The sequence below is a fragment of the Thunnus maccoyii genome, chromosome 3 (assembly GCF_910596095.1).
Source record: "Thunnus maccoyii chromosome 3, fThuMac1.1, whole genome shotgun sequence".
Classification (NCBI taxonomy): domain Eukaryota; kingdom Metazoa; phylum Chordata; class Actinopteri; order Scombriformes; family Scombridae; genus Thunnus; species Thunnus maccoyii.
Window position 1 is genome coordinate 18,015,601 of NC_056535.1, and position 19,780 is coordinate 18,035,380.

The 19,780-nt window shown below is 39.4% G+C and overlaps 1 protein-coding gene across 1 annotated transcript in view; it reads right to left on the reverse strand.

The window, feature by feature from the left end:
• cacna1da (calcium channel, voltage-dependent, L type, alpha 1D subunit, a) overlaps positions 1 to 19,780 on the reverse strand; it is a 64,914-nt gene that overhangs the window by 19,649 nt on the left and 25,485 nt on the right. The window contains exons 5-29 of the mRNA XM_042403819.1: positions 19,236 to 19,411; positions 18,451 to 18,603; positions 17,025 to 17,221; positions 16,505 to 16,608; positions 14,815 to 14,984; positions 12,016 to 12,090; positions 10,509 to 10,596; positions 10,116 to 10,142; positions 9,493 to 9,653; positions 8,912 to 9,137; positions 8,583 to 8,790; positions 7,978 to 8,098; positions 7,669 to 7,756; positions 7,519 to 7,549; positions 7,258 to 7,412; positions 7,021 to 7,150; positions 4,863 to 4,922; positions 3,304 to 3,410; positions 3,109 to 3,196; positions 2,894 to 3,001; positions 2,755 to 2,807; positions 2,518 to 2,664; positions 2,070 to 2,271; positions 1,428 to 1,586; positions 186 to 296 (exon numbers count right to left, since the gene is read on the reverse strand). Coding sequence (XP_042259753.1) covers positions 186 to 296; positions 1,428 to 1,586; positions 2,070 to 2,271; positions 2,518 to 2,664; positions 2,755 to 2,807; positions 2,894 to 3,001; positions 3,109 to 3,196; positions 3,304 to 3,410; positions 4,863 to 4,922; positions 7,021 to 7,150; positions 7,258 to 7,412; positions 7,519 to 7,549; positions 7,669 to 7,756; positions 7,978 to 8,098; positions 8,583 to 8,790; positions 8,912 to 9,137; positions 9,493 to 9,653; positions 10,116 to 10,142; positions 10,509 to 10,596; positions 12,016 to 12,090; positions 14,815 to 14,984; positions 16,505 to 16,608; positions 17,025 to 17,221; positions 18,451 to 18,603; positions 19,236 to 19,411 — 3,145 coding nt within the window. The remainder of the gene's footprint in view (positions 1 to 185; positions 297 to 1,427; positions 1,587 to 2,069; positions 2,272 to 2,517; positions 2,665 to 2,754; positions 2,808 to 2,893; positions 3,002 to 3,108; positions 3,197 to 3,303; positions 3,411 to 4,862; positions 4,923 to 7,020; positions 7,151 to 7,257; positions 7,413 to 7,518; positions 7,550 to 7,668; positions 7,757 to 7,977; positions 8,099 to 8,582; positions 8,791 to 8,911; positions 9,138 to 9,492; positions 9,654 to 10,115; positions 10,143 to 10,508; positions 10,597 to 12,015; positions 12,091 to 14,814; positions 14,985 to 16,504; positions 16,609 to 17,024; positions 17,222 to 18,450; positions 18,604 to 19,235; positions 19,412 to 19,780) is intronic.

Consider the following 19,780-nt stretch of genomic DNA (forward strand, 5'->3'; position numbering starts at 1 on the left):
TGTTCTTCAACATTTAGAAATAAAGCTATGTATCAATAAATGTATGCTAAAATTGGATGTGTGTGTGTGTGTGTGAATGTGTGTGTGTGTTTTCAGTGCAGGTATTTGTGTATCTATTTGAGTTAATGTGTGTGTGTGATCTGCTGGAAGTAGTTGTGTGTGAAGACATGTGTGGGGCAACTCACCCTGGGTTTGAAAGCAATGAGTTTGAGAACCATTTCCACAGTGAAGACAGCAGTGAAGACCATATTGAGAATGTCCATTACATAGTTAAAGAGTGCCGACTGGCCGTAGTGCTGCAGAGAAGACAGGAACAGTTAAAGAAAACTGAGATGCTATTAGTTTTATATGCAAATAATTAATACAAAACAAAGATATTAGCTAGGGAGATGGAAAAATAAACAACATATGTGAATAAGAATAAGAAAATTGTTTCATAATGACAAATTCATTTTCTGAAAAGTCTAATTTTTGAAGCTATGTGTATATTTTTTGTGATTACAACATTCTTTGTGGGGTTTTTTTTTAAAAAAAACCAAACCCAAAACAATCTGTGAAAACTGGTAAATGAAAAGCTTTCGGCTAACAAGTATTTTCATTATCAAGTAATTTGCCAATTATTTTCTCGATTAATCATTTGGTCAATAAAACATCAGTAAACGTCCATCACAATATCCCAGTGCACAAGATGACATCATCAAATGTCTTATTTTGTCTAGTCCAAAACTCCCAAATATCAAATGTACAAAAAGGAATAACCAAGACCTATTTGAGAGTGTTGAACTATCAAATGTTTAGCATTTTTGCTTGAAAAATTAGTTAAACAATTACTCGAATATCAAAATAGTTAGATAAATTTTCTGTTGATCGACTAATTGTTGCAGCTCTACTTTCAGCCCATTTATCTCTTTGTCCTCAGGTCAGCTTTCATTACTGTTTACCACAGTGTCTTTCTTGAGACTTCCAGCGGGGCACGCCAAAGTTGAAAATTTCATAACAAATATCACAAAAACTGCAGACATGCTGAAGTAATTATGACGGTTCAGAAGGCAGAAAGTTGGCAGTTAAGTTATTGATCACAAAATAACATTTTTAGAGACTGATGCATCTATAGTGATGAAAATATTTTTTGGTACATAACATGGACTCATGGACCGGTGATTGATACTTTATAATAGACTCAAATGAATGTGTAAACTATAAATAAATGAATTATTAATTGATCATAATACCACATTCTCATAAGTTTTATTAAATGTCTACTTTTTTCTCAACCTCTTCTTTCAAACTAAATAAACAAATTTAAAATAACCTGTGAATAAATCTGATCACCTTTGCATCAAACCATCATACAGCACTAGAACAACAGACACTCATTTCTTCACGGAGCTGGTTGGTTTTATGGGTGTAATGACTTGATGTCTTACCTGTACAGCCAGGCAGAGTGTGTTAAGCATGATGAGCACAAACATGATGTACTCAAACCCAGTGGAGTTCACCACATACCAGAACTTGTACTGGTATGGGTTTTTGGGGATGTACCTCCTCAGTGGACGCGCCTTAAGAGCGTACTCCACACATTGACGCTGCACAGAAACACATAAACTTGGTTTTTACGCAAGATACTGATATTTGACAGACAAATGTTATGAGCATAGATCATAAAAATGATACTAATAAAAAGTAATAGCCCAACAGAACCATCAGATCCTCTTCGTCCATCAAAATAGAGGATGATTTTATTCATTCAGTAAATCCTTAAATCCTTCACGATAAATTATTATTATCATTAAAACCTTGCTGCTATGGGTTTTAATGCAGCTTACAAAGTTACTGTGGAAGTTTGGTTCAGGAGTTTATCAGAAAAAATATTGCATTTAGTAGTAGTATTGGATTTAATAAGCATTTTGCAGGTACTTAAAGATCTCCTTATTGTATCATTTGATCAAGATCCCTCATCTCTGTGCCAAGCTTTTATCAATACACTGTAACACACACACACACACACACACACACACACACACACACTGCCTCTCACACCCACACTTTGTGAACCTGCTGACTCTGACCTGGTTCTTGTCGAGTTCACAGTTTTTGTACTCTTTCTCTCCTTGTTCCTGAAATGTGACGATCACAAAACCTACAAAGATGTTCATCATAAAGAAAGCAATGATGATGATGTAGATGATGAAAAAGATGGAAATCTCCACTCGGTAGTTGTAAATGGGACCAAGGTTCTCCCTGTTGGAGTCGATGGCCTTGTATAGCAACCTGAGAAGAGACGACAGAGAGAGAGGATGAGCTGCAGCTGCAACAGTTTCTCTTAACAGTTATCATCTGTGTCACTTGTTCATTTCTCTCTTTGTGCACTTTGAGCTGCATCTTGTGTATGAAATGTGCCTCACAAACAAAATGTTATTTTAAATCCTTACATTCTCTGGGTAAATGCTAAGATTTGACTTCTCAAATAATAATTTCAAAGCTTTAATACGGGGGAGTAAAAAGTGTGAATCTTACGCTGGCCAGCCTTCAAAAGTAGACACAGTGAACAGAGCCATCATGGCCATGAGGACGTTGTCAAAGTTGAATTCACTGTTGTGCCACAGTCGTTTGTGGATGGTTGGCTGGTTCACATCTCCATCCTTATACAAGATGAACGTGCCCCTTTAAGAAAATGACATAATTCATGAAGGTTAAGTCGCAAACCACGATGCAAGTAATTTGTAGCACTGGTACAAGACATTTAAAACTAACTTGCACTCTTCTGGGTGGGACTTTGCTTCATCCGTGCAGCGATAGAATTTTCCCTGTGAATGAAAAAAAAATAATTCTAATGATTCATAAATATACTTTTAACTAAATATCTAAATATCATGTGTAAAGTGCTGCTGACCTTAAATAGCTGCACCCCTATACAGGCGAACATAAACTGGAGCAGAGTGGTGACAATCATGATGTTACCAATTGTTCTGATGGCCACAAACACACACTGCACCACATGCTGTAAGACAGAGAGACATACATTTTTTTGTATTCATACAGAAGAGTCTCAGAGTGGTGGTTATTAGTGTGGACAAGCTGCAGGACGGCTCTGTGATGAGGCCGCACCTTCAGGCCTTTGGCTCTGTTGATGGCTCTCAGGGGTCGAAGAACACGAAGGACCCTAAGAATCTTCACCACTGAGATGGCCGAGGACCTAAATGATGAAAACAAATGTACAGAGTGTCATTTAAGTTAAACTGTGCTGCATCTTTGCTGTTTGTACAACAATCAGGAGGCAAATGTGTCTGCGTTTGTACTCACTGAATGCCAAAGGAGACAAGGGAAACCCCGACCACTAACAAGTCCAGGAGGTTGAAGTAATTCCTACAGAAGGCTCCTTTATGGAGAAAAGCTCCATATGTCGTCATCTGAGAAGAGAACAGAAGAAGTTAGAGAAGCAAATAGCAAAGAAAAAACACATATTTCATCCACACTAGACACACAAATAGTGTTACACTTACACACCACACCTCAGAGGACACAGACACACACACTGTGCAAACATATTAGAATAGGAAAAACATATGCTCACATATACAGCACTCACCAGCTCTCAGTCAAACACACACACTCTCCACACTCTTGTAGATCACTCTGATTTGGGGTGGCGAGCTCAGAGCAGTGAAACAGGAGGCTAAATCTACTGTTGCCACCCCCACGGCCCTTAACTACATGAATGTAGTAGTAAGTCATTCATTTCACAATCTACTATGGGATGAGGCAATAAAACATGCATTTTGTTGCCATGATGTTGGGGATATTTACTACCTGCAAGAGCTCTAGTTATAGTGATTGGAAAGTAGAAATGGCCTTACTGTCACATTCATGTGGACCGTCATCTTAAAGCACATTCCATTATGTTCTTTAATAGTTCAGAATAAGGGGAAGCAGCTCCCAATTAAAACTTCAGAGTTCAGCAGGCAGAGAAGAAAAACCAGCCAAAATAACTCTTCTTCAAATAATAAAAGTAAAGGATTAATTTTCCGAGTGCAATTAAATGTGGAGTCCTGCAGGGAGTCAGAGAGAGGAGAGTGCTAACCAAGAGCATTTGAGAATTTCTGAGTCAAACAGCGATGGGTTTGGTAGGTTTTAGCCCAAGTGGCTGCAGAGATAACTCCACATTTCTATGCACTCAGTCAGGGAAAGCAGACTGAACCATGCTCGGCAGGAACATGGTTGGTTTTGCCCCCTCTTTTATGGGTAAACTGAAGAGCAGTCAGTACGACTGGAGTTGACTTTACGTCTTTGAACACTTCCCTGAAACTCAAACTCAACTCAGCCAATGCCTTGACGATGTCTGAACAGCCCATTAAAATTTGTTGCATCGCACAAAGGGTTGCATCATGTTTTACATATCTGCATCATCAAAATCATTTCAGCGATGACTGCCCGAATGACGTGACACCCATGTGAGTATAATGTAATGTTGATGTGATGTTTCCTTCCCCCAACATGAGTTCTTTGATTAGTGTAATTTGAACAATTCTTGTGTTCGTGTTTGTGTGTGCAAAGTAGCAACTAACAACTCCAATATTTGTTTTTTTTTTTTGCTTTTTAAAAGAGGTGCCATGAAGAAAAAAGTAAATAAGAGAAAGGAAACAAACAAGCCAGGTTGTACTGAGTGGCAGGTGACACACAAGGAGAGAATGCAGCAAGGCTCTCGTTGTCATTTAAGGGGTTACCTTCAATACGATCTCAAATGTAAACATACTAGTGAAGACATAATCTGCATAGCCTAGGACCTGGAAGGCAACGAGACGTTTGGAGTGTTATTGGGGTGTGGTTAGTCACAGCACGGACAGGGGACACAGGACATTTACCTTCAAAACGATCTCAACAGTAAAGATAGCCGTGAAAGCATAGTCAAAGTAACCAAGTATCTGCAAAAAGCAACGTACATGTTTAACAAAGACAGTTCATTGTGCAGCTTCATACATCATATGAAAACAAAATGAATGAAAAAAAAACATTTGAAGCATTTTCTGGAAAGAGTTTGTGGGAGTAAACGTCACACAGTAATGTTATAATTATTTTCAAAAAGGTATCCAGTGACTAGTTAATATGACAAAAGGTGGTTTCAGTATCACATTTCTTATGCCAAACATATCATAAATTAACCATAGTAATGCTAGTGGTCACATAAAATCATTACAATGCACTATTGAAACACACAGATCACTAGGGTGAAGGTTGACTTACAGGACTGTACCAGTGCTTTTGCTGTTTTAGCTCATGAAATACAAATTGCATGTTCTTTACATTATTGCCAACCAAAGTGTACCAAGAAAGAGAGCTAGAAATTTATTCCAGCACAACATAGAAAATTGACACCAGCTTAAACTTATAATGAAAATGCAATCAAACCCTATTTTTGATACTATTTATGGTCAGTATTTATAGCTGTTCGATGTATTTACATTCAGTAATTACCTTTCTACACAGTAATTTTCATTGTCAGTGGAGGAGTCCACATTTCCTGCGTATTATTCAAATGGCCTAATTACGCACGAGGGATTCACAGATAAACGATGCATGCATGTAATCAAGTGTTACTGTTTCTAATTTTATCTAATTAATATCAGGCTCTCTGTTTTCCCTTCATTGTCTTTATGCTGCCCCAATACTGTATTAAGTTACTGCTAATGCAAACCCAATATTTCCCTCCAGTCATGGCATGAAGGAAAAAGGCCATTTAATTGAATGTTCATTAAAACAAGGTGAGTTTGTTTGGCTGCACTGTTAATAGACACACCAGTTGCTCTTCTGTTGTTCTGTTTTTCGATAAAGTAGCTGCCCAAGGAGTGTTTGCTGCCCCCAGAATTTCACTAAATCTTTAGGATCATAACTTGATCATACAGTCAGTAATACATCTCTGTTAAAATTCGATTGCCTTAACTTTATATAAAAGTTACGTTGTCCTCAACGAGGTGATGCAGGCACTACTTAAAAATAACACTTCTTTATAGTGCATTCAAGGGCACGCTGACTTCTAAGTTGAATGAGTCACCTGCTAAAAAGCATTGCATTGTTTTTGGAAAAGCAGTTCCAAGAGACAAACAATATTGTCAAAAGGAAAATGTGAATGGTTGTTTCATGGATTTAAAAGGTTGCTGTTGAGTATTAAACCCCTAAATCATGAATGCTGGAACAGACCAGCTGGAGCAGGGTGACTAGATGTCCCCTTTAAATATAGACAGCCCATATTTTCAAGCATTTGTCCTGGTGTTGTGACAGGAACTGTCTTTGCTCTGGCAATAGCACCTAATTTATGTTAAAATAAACTGCAAGTAATGTGAAGTGTGTCCTCAAGCCAGAGCTAAGGACAGGATAGATGATGTAGATGTTGTAGAAGAAAAGGAGCTCTGGCAGAATGATAAATGGGAGGACTCACACACTTTATAGACATACACAACATCTTTATTGATACCAGTAAAATTATGTGATTTTTCTGATGACAGCCTTTTAACATCTATAATCACATTTTTGTTGCTTCGCTGAAAATGATGTGAAGTAAATAACTTTTTCAATTAATGTTGTTGTCCTAAACAGATCTCATGTTGCCATTGTTCTGAATATCAAATCATTTTAAATACAGTACCAGTCGACAGTTTGGACACACTTTCCCATTCCCTTGAATGAGAAAGTGTATCCAAACTTTTGACTGGTACTGTAAATGTTATAACAAACACTGACTTTAAGGTTAGAAATCAATGTAAAAAAATCATTGTGGTGTGTGCTTTGGAAAAAAGGTCAGTAGTAATGCAAAGTATGCAAGTTTTAGTAAATGGGCTAAAACATGCAAAACCACCAGTGTGGTCAGTCATTTAAAGGACCAAAGACAAAGAATTATGACACTAAAGAACCTCAAAATGTTAAACTAACTTACAACCAGAAAAGTTGTTTATTAATAATGTCACTTTGCACACTTATCTTTGCTGGGAGCAATAAAAACATTTCTGTAGAAAGTAAAAGACTTACAATATTGCGAGCTGAGAAGTTTCGTATCGGATCCTCAGCAGCGAGAGAGACAGAGCTGAGCATGATGAACACCAGGATGAGATTGGTGAATATGTGGTGATTGATGAGTTTGTGGCAAAACACACGAACCCTGGAGCAGAAAGGAACACAGCACAGCACAAGACCCCAGTGTGACATCAGACACAACCTGTGTGTACGTATCCATATGTGTACAGTCTGTCTGCCGCTCTTTCTTACGGGTTTGTGTTGCTGAAGATGAAGAAGGCACTTCCCTCTGGGATAGGAGTGATCTTCTCCTTCTTTACCAGCTCAGAGATGACTGGCCGAGGCCCCGATGGAACTTCAGGGTCTTCCTCCTCTGCTGCAGTGTCGTCAATGTCCTCCTCTTCTTCCTTAAAATAGAAAGTATGCAGTGTGTGTGTCAGCCTATATAACTCCCCAAACTGTTACAGTTACTATATGATTTGAAGCTCAGTGTTTGAAAGAGATAAAGAATACCTTGTCATCTTTTTCATCTTCCTTTTTGTCCCTGGAATGAGCAGAGGTATTTTCATCACTGACAGAACACTGTTGCTACCATTCAAGCATTTAAAACTAACATTTGAAATATTAATATTTGTCACAGAGCGTCAACAGCAAAGCTGTCACCCTTTTTTGTCTCCATCATCTGTGTTGAGAGACTCTGCATCTGCCAAGTTGTCCACAGCAATAGCCAAGAAGACATTCAGGAGGATATCTGAGCAAAGTGTTCAGTAAAGGATAACTTTCTCATCAAAAAAGGAAACTGGGCTTTCAGTTAGTGTTTAAGTTTGAATTGGCAATGTAATTTATACTAGTAATAATAATGCAGCAATAAACTAACACCACATGCTTGCACAGTAACAGGAAGAAGCCCAGGATGTGTTACTGCATGTATGTAGCAGCTACAGGTGTGTCAGTATCAGTGAGAGAGGATACAGTTTCCACAGATGAAAAGGATGATGAAGTAAAAGCACACAATCATCCCAGAAGAGGAAGGGCCTCCGTATGCCATGATCCCATCATACATGACGGCGTTCCAGTCTTCTCCGGTCAAAATCTGAATGAGTGATACAGTGATACACAAAGAACACATTTTCACATGCTCCAACCCAACAAACCAACTATAAATGGGCAGGGTTGTGATACAGTGTAGGAAACACATGAATACCTTTAAAAAAAATAACAAAAATAGATCTTACCACGTAGAGGACAATGTGCAAATTTGAGTATCCTAACATATATATATACTGTATATTTTACCTCATTTTGACACTGGAGAAGTACACTCAAGTATTTGTTGGTAAAATCAAAGTCACAAGGACTTCAGTCACACAGAGAAAAAGTGAAAGGCAATCAAAATAGGGCATTTGATTTGTTTCTCTTCTCTTCAGCAGTCTGTAAAACCTAAGTATCTAAAATTCTGCACAACAAAACAGCTTTTTACCATGTTAGTAGAATTTTCAAGTCATTTTAAGTAAATGCTTCATTGGCAAAGGCTGAACGTAAATGTGTTTGTCAACTGTAGATCAGACTTTAAATACCTGAAATACAGTGATGAGGGCTTGGGGGAAGTTGTCGAAGGTACTCCTCTTGGTCTGTGTCTCGTCAAAGTTGAACTTTCCGCCAAACACCTGCATGCCCAGCAGGGAGAAGATGATGATGAAGAGGAAGAGCAGAAGCAGCAGGGAAGCGATGGACTTCATGGAGTTGAGCAGAGATGCCACCAGGTTACTCAGAGACTGCCAGTGACTGGAAAGAAAAGCGAAGCAAGAAAGGGCAAGAGATACAGATGATGAATTGAACACCACACACACACACACACACACACACACACACACACACACTCATAAACAGCATGGTGCCATCTTACCGAGTGACCTTGAAGATTCTCAGCAGGCGGACGCAGCGGAACACAGAGATACCGAGGGGAGACATGATTTCGAGCTCAACCAGAATGGTTTCGGTGATTCCTCCACACACCACAAAGCAGTCAAAGCGGTTGAACAGTGAAACAAAATAGGCTTGTAGCCCAAGACTGTACATCTTCACCAACATTTCACATGTGAACAGGGCTAGCAGCACCTTGTTGGCCACATCTGAAAGCCAGAAAAAAAACACTGAACTTTAAAAAAGACATAAATAACTGGAATATATAAATAGATGGAGAGTGTAATGAGAGGTATGGTGACATATTAGATATCCAAGCCTGCAATATTACACATTTAGTTTTTTAATAGAGGAAAATGTTCATTAATATTAAAATTGTATTTAATATAATGTGTATCTAAATCTGGTATAAATCAAGTAGAGACAGACAATCATGAGATATATTAAAGATATTTTCATTCAAATAAATGCAAACAGGGAGAGAAAATAGTGAAAATGTTCAGAAAAGCCAAAAATGGATTCACATTAAGACTATCATATCAAGTGTACTGCAGAGCTTCATACCCTGCACTTGTGTCAGCCACAACGGCTGGTCATAGTGCTCTGATGATATGGTGAGGGTGTTGAGGAACACCAGGATGATGACCAGCCAATAGAAAGGCACCGATTTGACAGCCAACCGGCACTTCCTGCGGCAAAACCTGTTCCAGCGGCGCCAGCGCCGACTTAAGAAGAAAAATGGAACATCAGTATGAAGAATAACATTAATGCACTTTGAAAATAAACTGATATAGACTGTCACATGTATCGTTAAGCAAAGGAACAAATACATCAGTGTTTTTTTGTTTTTTTTTTAAAAATCACTACGGATCATTTCATTTAATAATTTGAAAGCAGTGGAGTGAGGGGACACTTCTGTACATCAATAGATTTTTTGCAAGTCATACTATATACAGTAAATGAGCTGAAAACACTGCATAAGGCTTTTCTCTAAAAATACCTTGTGGTATATGCTGAGTTTATAAAAACTTTTGATTTATCATCCCTGGGAAAGTCTCATTAAAAATACAGTGATATGAAAGCTAAGCACTTATAAATAAAAAAAGACTCTGTACATAGTCTAATGCAGGCACGCACATTATAGTAACAGCTTTATACATCATGCAGAGACACACAGATATACTGACCTGAACTTTGACTTTGAAATTTTTTGACTGAAAGAAAGAAGAATTCAATAAGTTTGTATAAATGCAGGTTGTGACAGATGTTTGTTAGTAGGGGTGCAAGATGAAGATTATCAATTTATCACAAGGCAAAAAGTATCCTGCTGTAAAAATCAGTAGCATAAGGAGGCACGAAGACATGTGATGTTTACATTAACCAATTGTCTTTTAGCAGAAAACCACCGCAAAATGTAAAGAAAGTAGCATTTGAGGATGAAATGTGGTGATGTTTGTTTGTGCCAAATGCCTGTGATGTGAGACTCTATAGCAAGTGTCACACCTATACTATAATTTAATTTGATACCAGTGGTTCTGTTTCTGGAAATGTGTGTTGTGCAAAGTGCTGCACATTCTCACCACAGAGGTCCGCAGCATGGTGTCTTTTCATCCTCCCCGTTTTGATTCTCTGTGTTCACAGATTCTGTTTCACTGGCTGGAACGCTCGCTGCAGCAGCAAATAAAGCAGACATTTAACGACAAAAAAAAAATCACATGCACTTCACAGTGGCCGCAGTTGAACAAGATTATTCAGACAGACACAGTGCAGTGCAAGTGAAAAAGAAATGTAGACTGCCTTCATTACATCAGGCATTTCTGACGAAAAAAGGCACACAAAAAGAACAAATTGTACAAATCAGTTTACAATTTCAAAACTATATCCAAGTGCATCACAATTATTTGATAGTGATTTAAAAACAGAAATATCAAAATTATTATATTATATAATTTATTATATATATATATTTGAATCTCCAAAGCCTTGTTGCAACTTTAAAACTACCTCATAGAAAGGAAGGAGCTAAGCGCTGTGGCTGTGCATCACTGTCATCATCAGTATCATTTACCAAGTGCTGAAAGGGAGCTGACATGGGACAGGCGAGTGGACAGCTGCTCTACGAGGGCTGACTGATGCAGACAATGAGGGGCAGAGGAAAGAAGGGAGCAGGGCGAGGAGGACAGAGCTCTTAAAGCTGTCTCTGAAATGCTACACTCAAAGTACTGCCAGCGCTTTGGAAGACCGCTCAGACAGATGATGATTAACTGTGTGAAACGTCTCAGTGCCTTAACTCCTATGAGGGAGCGTGGTGTGTGTCGAGAGCGCACACTGCTTAGCTTATGTAGACGTTTTGGCTTTGATTCCTGAGTGGTCGGACAGCTCTCAGCTCCGAAAATAGTGCTGACTGCTGGAGTAGTGATCTGGGTTTAGCCCTGTTTCCTACATTCATACTGAGCCCCTGCTTTTGAGATGGGACGTGGGAAGGAAACGGGGCGTGGTTGCTATCAAAAGCAGCTGTATTCCTATTCCCTGTTAGACTCTTTTAATGGTTAGATGATAAAAACTCTTTCGTTTAGAAGGAGAGGAGCAAACAAAAAAGGCTGTGATGCTCGGATACGAGGGTTAACACACAATAGTAATGCACAGAGTGATGAGGCATTGCATTATGCTACACAGAACACACACATAGACTCACTTAGCTGTCACTCAGGATGCTCCAGTTAAAATTCTTGGGTTACTGCTGCTCATCTTTAACATTAATTTCCTTCTTTCCAGTGACAATCAATTTATTATATTTGAAAAGAACACAGTAATGATTATTAACTAATAGATGACAGACTTGATTTCTTTTTTTGTTCTTTTTTTTGCTCACAAGGAGAGCAAGGCAGCAGAATGGTGATTAATAACAACAGATAATAGATAATTTGTTTTTGTAAAAATATTGAAAAATTGTCTCATTATTGAGTGAAAACTGCTAATTTTTCTGTATCAGATCAGTTTGAGCATCAAATACACTCAAATGCACAGACACACATACATACATACACAAGAGCTAGAAAACTCTAGGAGGGAAACCACAGGATTTACCATGAGTGTCGGACGACTGGCTGAACCACCCAAACCTTCCTTTCTTCTTCTCAGTAAGGTCAGCCAAAGTCACCCCTTCATGTGTAATGCATGCAAGCCCATGCATTCAGACACAACGGCACAGCAGAGGGACATGGAGGGGCGAGAATGGGCTGCTATCAAAATGGGTCAGAGCACACAAGCACCACAGGACAACAACAGTATTCAAAATATCAATATCCAACAAAATGACAAGACCGGTAGGAGCCACAGGGGCTGCAGACACTGAGGAGGGCAGAAGAACAACACGGACAGCGGTTAATCACAGGAAGCGCCTGCTGGCCCGGTACTAACATGTTATAGTGCAAATTAAAGCATTTACATGTAAACATGTTAGTGGGGGCTCATGTATCGTCGACAGACACCAAAAGCCAGGATGGATGTTGAAGAAAAGCTGTATGGACCTGCCTCATCTTAACACTGAACCTTTACTGTAAGTGTTTATACACTAAGTTTAAAGTATTAAACTAAGTATAACTGAGGGAAAGGGCATGTGGGGGAGACAACAGTAAATGATCAGTGTACCTTAAATAATGATGGCAGTATATGGGTTGAGGGGAACAGACAGAGCGCAGAGAACAGAGATCCTCTGCTACATGTACTGTGTAAGGTGAAGCAGTCGCAGTTTCTCTGTTATGCATCATATGTGCTGCTTATATGAAGAGGATTTGGATTAAGAGTTTTTCTACTGCTCAAGTAATATGTTTTTTTTTTCATTTTTTCCTTCTCAGATAAACTGCAGTGGTACTCACAGTGTGTTCCACTTTGATCGGTGACATACACTGAGAGTGAAGATAAAAACAGCTTCAAGCACCTTTCATATGTTTATATTGAACACATCTAGGGAAAGACCATTTTTTGGTCAATATGTGCGCATGTGTGTGTGTGTGTGTGTAAATACATTGACTATGGCACAAATATTGTTGATAATTTTGCTTTATTATGGTATTATTCCACCATCAACTGTGATTGCACTGTTAACTGGTAATCTGCATATGTTTCACAGATGTTTCATCACTCTGCTTCATCTACTTCTACTTCATTAAGTGATTAACATCAAGTGCCAAGATGACTTTGGAAAAGTTGAGTGAGAAAACTGTGTGTTAAAAGGCTTAATCAGACTCACTAAATATTTGCATGAATTTCATAAAGAAATATTGATACGGTTGGTGGAGAAAGTTAAATGTTTCTCTTCTATGATTTTTTCCTGCATGATTAATGAGAGTTTATTGAAAATAATGGGGCTGAAAGAAGAGATGACTTAAGTGTGATGTTTTACAATATAGATTTTTGGCTGGACCGGCCACAGAGCAGCCCTATAACTGCGGTTGTTCATGAGTGAGTGACTGAGTGAGTGATGTAGTTACACTATTGGTTGGTCGGCCAAGTGTTGGAGTTTCCTTATTGGCCGCTGCTCTTTCAAAATGAATCGGCACAAGATGATGGAAGTGGAGGACAAAGGCGCAACACAGAGCAGTGAAGTCGGCTAAACTCCTGTTTATATACCAGTGTCTCTGCCGTCTCCTCCTCTACCGCCCAGTGGGATCGACTCTTTGGCTGACAGCGCTGTCAGCAGCCGGCAGGAGAGACACTCTGCTGTGCGTTTGGATTTTATAACTGAACTAATACCAGGATGCAGACTTTTTGTTTCTCTGACGTTTTCACATCACAAACGATGAACAACAGCATTAAAACACGAGTCTTGCAGGTAAAACATGAGACTCATGTAGCTGTTGTGTCCGTTTAGTGTGGAGCGGCTGCTCTGCTAGTGTGCTTGATTTGACTGTAACCGCAGTAAATGGGCGGAGATAAGCCTCCTGAATTTGCACCCAAAATGCTGTCAAAACTTTCATTTACAATTTCCACTGCAGCCTCCATGATCATCGACCGGGAAAGAGGCAGAAAAAAGGTGCATAGAGGCATGAGGGAGAGCGCAGAGTTAAAGCACCCAAAATAACAATCACTCTGACAAAACACTTAATGCAGATTGAAAAACTAGAGACATCTGCAGAGTGAAAAAGATAAAAGAGCAGGGGGAGTTCACAGATAGGTAACTGGAATAGTTATAAGAAGAATTAAAATAAAAAAAGTTCTCGGTCAAATCAAACATCCTAAGATATGAGTGGAAAATATTGTTCTTGCAACTGCAGTTATAACCTTTTTTTTTTTTTTACTCAAACGTAGCTTAACCATGTCATGAGATATGCTACTTCTGCACAGTTTACTAACAAATATTATTGGGACCACTACAGAAAATTGCAGATGAACATTTAATATTCAGGAATTCACATTATAGACACTACCACTGACTATCCCTGTAAAAAAAATTGGCCACACATTGACCATACATGGTCCAGCCATATACTAGGTTTTGACCTAGTCTTGTTTTCCTCATTACTATAATACCATTGGTACCACTGTACCTGCACTAGATATGTCTTAGTAGGCAAAAGCACATACAGTACTGTGGGATTTTCCAAATGTGAAAATCATCTTTTAGTTTTTCAGGCAACTGTGTTTACCTATTTTCCGAAACTCCCCCTATGACACATCATTGTTCTCTGGAATACAAACTTGTTTATTTCCTGATTATATAATAAAAAAAGGCATAACAATAACACACAATGCTACTGCTGCTCCAGTAATTTCCTTGATGTGGCACGAACAGTTTTGATCAGTTTTCTGTATTGAAGGACACTTGTTATGGCAGTGCAGCATTGCGTAAAGGAGGAAGTGGGACAACTGGGAGAAGGTGCTTACGGTTGCGTTTGCTCTCCTCATCGGCCTCATCCTCGTTGTCAGGGTCGATGTCTTCAGCCTGAGTGATCCAGTCCAGATAACCCTTCAGATCCTCTTCCAGCTGCTGCTTCTCACGCAGCTTCTGGAAGTCTCCACGAGCTTTGGCCTTCTCTCTCTCCTTGGAGAACTCTCTGGGTTTGCAGAGGCACACGTACACAAACGCATACGAATACACAGGAGCACATACATTACCAAAAAAACACACACATAAGGAGGAACTTACTTTCACAGCAAACAACAGACATCTTTCACAAAAGGATAAATAAACAAGTCATCCCTCGTATAATAAATCATCTCTAACAATAGAACGTCTTCTAGATTTACAGTGAACAAAGATATTTCTGCATATTCTCCTTGTTCTTACAGTATTCACATACTTCAATCACAACCTTTCAATGTCTCGCGTGTTTTTCTGAACCCTAGCCACTGGAGGGAGATGTACACCTTTGAAAGACAACACAGCGCTATATTTAGAGCCCTACAGTACAGTAGCGTATCCTTCAGGCGAGCATCTTAATCATACAGAAAAGGCAATTTAGGTAGACAGATGGTTTCGAGAGACCTGCCACATTTACACAGGATCTAAATTCATAGATTATATAAAACAACAACTGTAGAAACTATAATGTGTAAAGGTTCAGAAGAGTGGAGGTAAATATTAACATTGCATGGCGGGATATTGTCATTAATGAGAAAAATATGTACTTAAGCTGTGATAATGAAAAAAGAGAAACATATGAGAAGTGTCTCATTTGAGTGGTGTTATAAAATTGTATGAGACGCAAAAATAAAGCATTTAAAAAGTTGATGCGGATAATAAATTATTACACTCTCAAGTAGCCGACAGGGTTGCAAGAGTGTCTGAGTTGATGACTATGTTAACCTTATTGGCTTTTTTCGAAATCAGGCTTTGCTGGCTGGTCAACCATCCAGAGTTAATTCTACTGTAATACCCCACCCCCACTCCACAGAACTGGGAAAGCAAACTGGGGTTTGAGAGAGCTTAGGAGCGCAGAGGGAGTGAAGGGCGAGGAATAAGATTAATTTCTCTCTCAGGAGGTTGGGTGGGTTGGGGATGGGGTGGGGGGGTGGGGGAGGAAGGAAACGCTCACTTTGCAGTTGCCGTGGAAAGGATATGATAGTTTGACACCAACAGAGGTCAGAGAGGAACGCCTAAGAGAGGATATACATTTATCTCAAGGTCCTACCATAGAGTAACCACTGGTTTAATATCTCAATATGTTTGTATAAAGATTGTCAGGATCTGTGTGTTTGAGTCTCCCATATCTCAAGAATCTGCAGCACAGAACGTACCTTATGTATAAGCTAATACTGTTTCCCAAACACAGCAAGCAATGCCCTGGTCCACAACAACCCACATCATACATGCTTTGCACACTGCAGACAAAAACCACTGCACAAGTTGTCTCTTACCCACTAAGCACACCTAACACAAGGTTTAGTACGAAAAAGGAGCCGAGTATGATCAGGCTAACAAAATAAATCCAAGGTGTTTCCCATCCAATGGCGTCGTTGACCTACAGGAGCCAAAAGTGACGGGTTAACAGACAGAAACACATTTAACAACAGAGACCATCCAGCTTGCAATCAAGTGGAGGGTCTCTGTCCGCAAAGAGTAGAAGGTGCTTACCCGCTCAACACACCCAAAACCAGGTTAAGAACGAAAAAGGAGCCGAAGATCACAAGACTGACAAAGTATACCCATGGAAGCTCAAAGCCCATAGCATCGTTCATCTGGAGAAGCAAGCATCAGCACAGACGAAGGAGAGTAGGGGGAACAGAGAAGGAATGAAGAGAAAGAAAAGCGTGAAATAAGCTGTTACAGGCAGAAATTATCAGAAAAGAACAGAGCAAAAGTTAGATAATGGTAGCTTTTTCTTCAGATGAGGAAAATTAGAGATCTTGTAGGAATATTGACAGAGCCAGGATAGCATCATATTGTTACTGTAGATGAGTTGTTGAATGCATTCAATCATTTAGTTAATCAGTCACATCAGAGTGATAAGAGTTGCCTCAGGAGATTATCAGCAGCTTCATCTTTAGAATGTCAGTCACATTATTGTTGCATGTCTGATCTGAGTAGACATTTAAGCTGAAGGCATATGACAGTCGCAGGTTATTGAACTGGGAGGGAACAGCGAGGGACTTACCCAGTACAGCACGTCCGTCCAGCCCTCCATGGTGATACACTGAAACACCGTCAGCATGGCAAACAGGAAGTTGTCAAAGTTGGTGATCCCACCGTTGGGACCTTGCCAGCCTTCCCTGCACTCGGTGCCGTTGATGGGGCATTGGCGCCCGTGCCCTGAGATCGCACATGGAGCTGGTTCCTCCTCTGCTATCGCATCTACAGAAAGAGACATCCACTGGTGTCACATAGAGATTTGACATATAAATGGCACAATATCTCAGCAATATATAACACTGCTTTTTAAAACACGCGCAGGAGTTCACTTTAAACTTCAATTCAAACACACTCTGTTGTATGTAGAGGGTGATTAACTATCTGTTGATGCTTAACTTTTATTGAAGCTCTGAAGGAACAATAAGCCTGACTGTGGAGTCTTAAAGTCCAACTGAAATCACATTTAATCATCACTCTTTGCAGTTATACATTATGTCAACCAGCTTTTTAAATGTATTATTAGTAGTTCTGTATTATTGAATGAAGAAAAAACATCAGAAATGCTCCTTTTTATCTCAGCTGGCTGGGGGGGGGGGCGTGTCAGAGGTTTGTCTGATTGACATTAGCTGGCTGGTTAGGCCTGCTGAACAGTAACAAAGTAAACAAACATGGACAGACAGTGCATCGCTAACAGGGATTTTGAAAAAGCAACAACCAAACCAGTGTTTGACAGGTCCAAAGTGACATTTTCAGGTATGTTTACACACTGTTTAATGTGCTGCAGCTGAGCAACTAATTAGCTGTCTAGCCTGCTAACTGACGTTAGCGGTGCACTTGTTCAACAAACTAAGGTGCAGGAAAAGACGTGTGCTCATGTGTGTAAATTAGATAAGAAGGACACTTTAGCAGGGAAAGCTGTGGCTCTTGTGTTGTGTAGAAGGATGCGATCAGGCTCAGTGTGACCGTCAACGCCAAGTTATCGCTTTATTCCAGAATGAAAAATTATGTAATCATGAATTGAAATAATTTAAAATTTCTCCTGTTATGTTTCTGACTTTTTTTTTTTCAAAGGAGAGCACAGGACAAGTGATTTACAGAGCAGATGTGTATGCTGTGGTAGACAAAAAAGGCAATTTCATTTCAGTTGGACTTTAAATGAATGACTGAGACAGAGAATTTTCATGACATACGCTATTATTTCAATATGTCTTCATGAATTGGTTAAAAATAAAATTTGTGCACCGGTTCAGCTGAGCATTCATGCTGTCAGATAAGGCTGGTTTCACCTTTAGCATCAAGTTGAAAAACATGTTGTTATGTGCCAAATAGTTTTAAGGCAAGATTGTTTTCAACATAAAATAACTGCTTGTTACAGGGTTTAAATTACACCATGCATAAACAAGAAAGTTGAATGGATTTTATGTGTAAAACAAACAAACAAGAGGGCGTACCTGAACCAGGTATAAAGCAGGTTGCGTGCATTTTACCGATGAAAAGCTCCAGGCCAATAATAGCATAGATGATAATGACAAACAAGACCAGTAGGGCAATGTGAAGGAGAGGGACCATGGCTTTAATGATGGAGTTCAACACCACCTGTAAACCTAAGCAAGGAGGAAAATGAACATATTATAAGAAGCCAAGTGCACAAACGCTTCCTAATTCTCTTAGATTGCTTCCTGCTTCTATTGCCGTCATTACTGAAAAAATATTAACTCTAGATGGTCAGTGCTCACACTCATTTAAAATGTAAATCGAAAATACACGTAAGTCATTTCGGTTGATATTATGACAATAATGACCAACAACATGAGTGAAAATATGTGCAGTGTGTCATGATTATACTGTAGCCCACTATACACTTTCCCCACTTGGTGTGAATCAGTACTGCTTCATCTATACATTTGAAACCAGTTTCAGTAGATAAATGTGTATTAAAAACACATAGTTCAGAAATGTGTCAGAAGTGTTTACTCTGAGTTTGCTGTTATTACACCCAGAGCTCTTATCTCCAGGGTGCAGATGTTGATGTTGAATACATGTTTTTAGAAAACAGTCCTCAGGGAGCATGGTGTGCTTACACCATCTGGCCTCGTCATGTGTAACCCTTCACCCTACAATTTAGTGGGAAGAACTGAGGCCATTATGCAAAAAAACAGAAAAAAAAGCCAGAATGTGGCAAATGTGAAGGACCGGGTTTACACTGGGTAACATGATGTGGCTGTACGTTACTTACTGGGTACTCCTGAGACCAGCCGCAGGGGTCGCAGCACACGGAAGGCTCGAAGGGCTTTAACATCAAATCCACCTGGCTTACCCCCGTGGCCGTGCATCGACGGGTGGCTACTAAGTCCGTCGCCTTCTTCCACCTTATCATCTTTGGTCAGAACCTCCAAGACAACACTGAAGAGTCTGTCAGTAAAAACAAAGGGAGAACCTCACAGTCCTGACAGGACAAAAAAAATACAATTTGCGAGTGTTGGTTTGCATCTGAAACACACACAGTATCTTCCAGAATATATTGACCTATTATTACTGATTTTGTAAAATTTCAACACCATCCTACAGTAGATGTTTTTAGGACAATATAATGTAGATATGCAGTTTTTTTCACAAGGGTCAGAATCATTCTATTCTACTTTTTTTCTTGTTAGGCACATAGACTTTGTCTGAATGTGATGCCCCACAATAAACAGTAATCTCTGTTTTTATTATACTATAATCAAATACTTTGATTCCTAATATCATCGTCTTATTGAGACAGTTTCAAGCAGAGGCCAA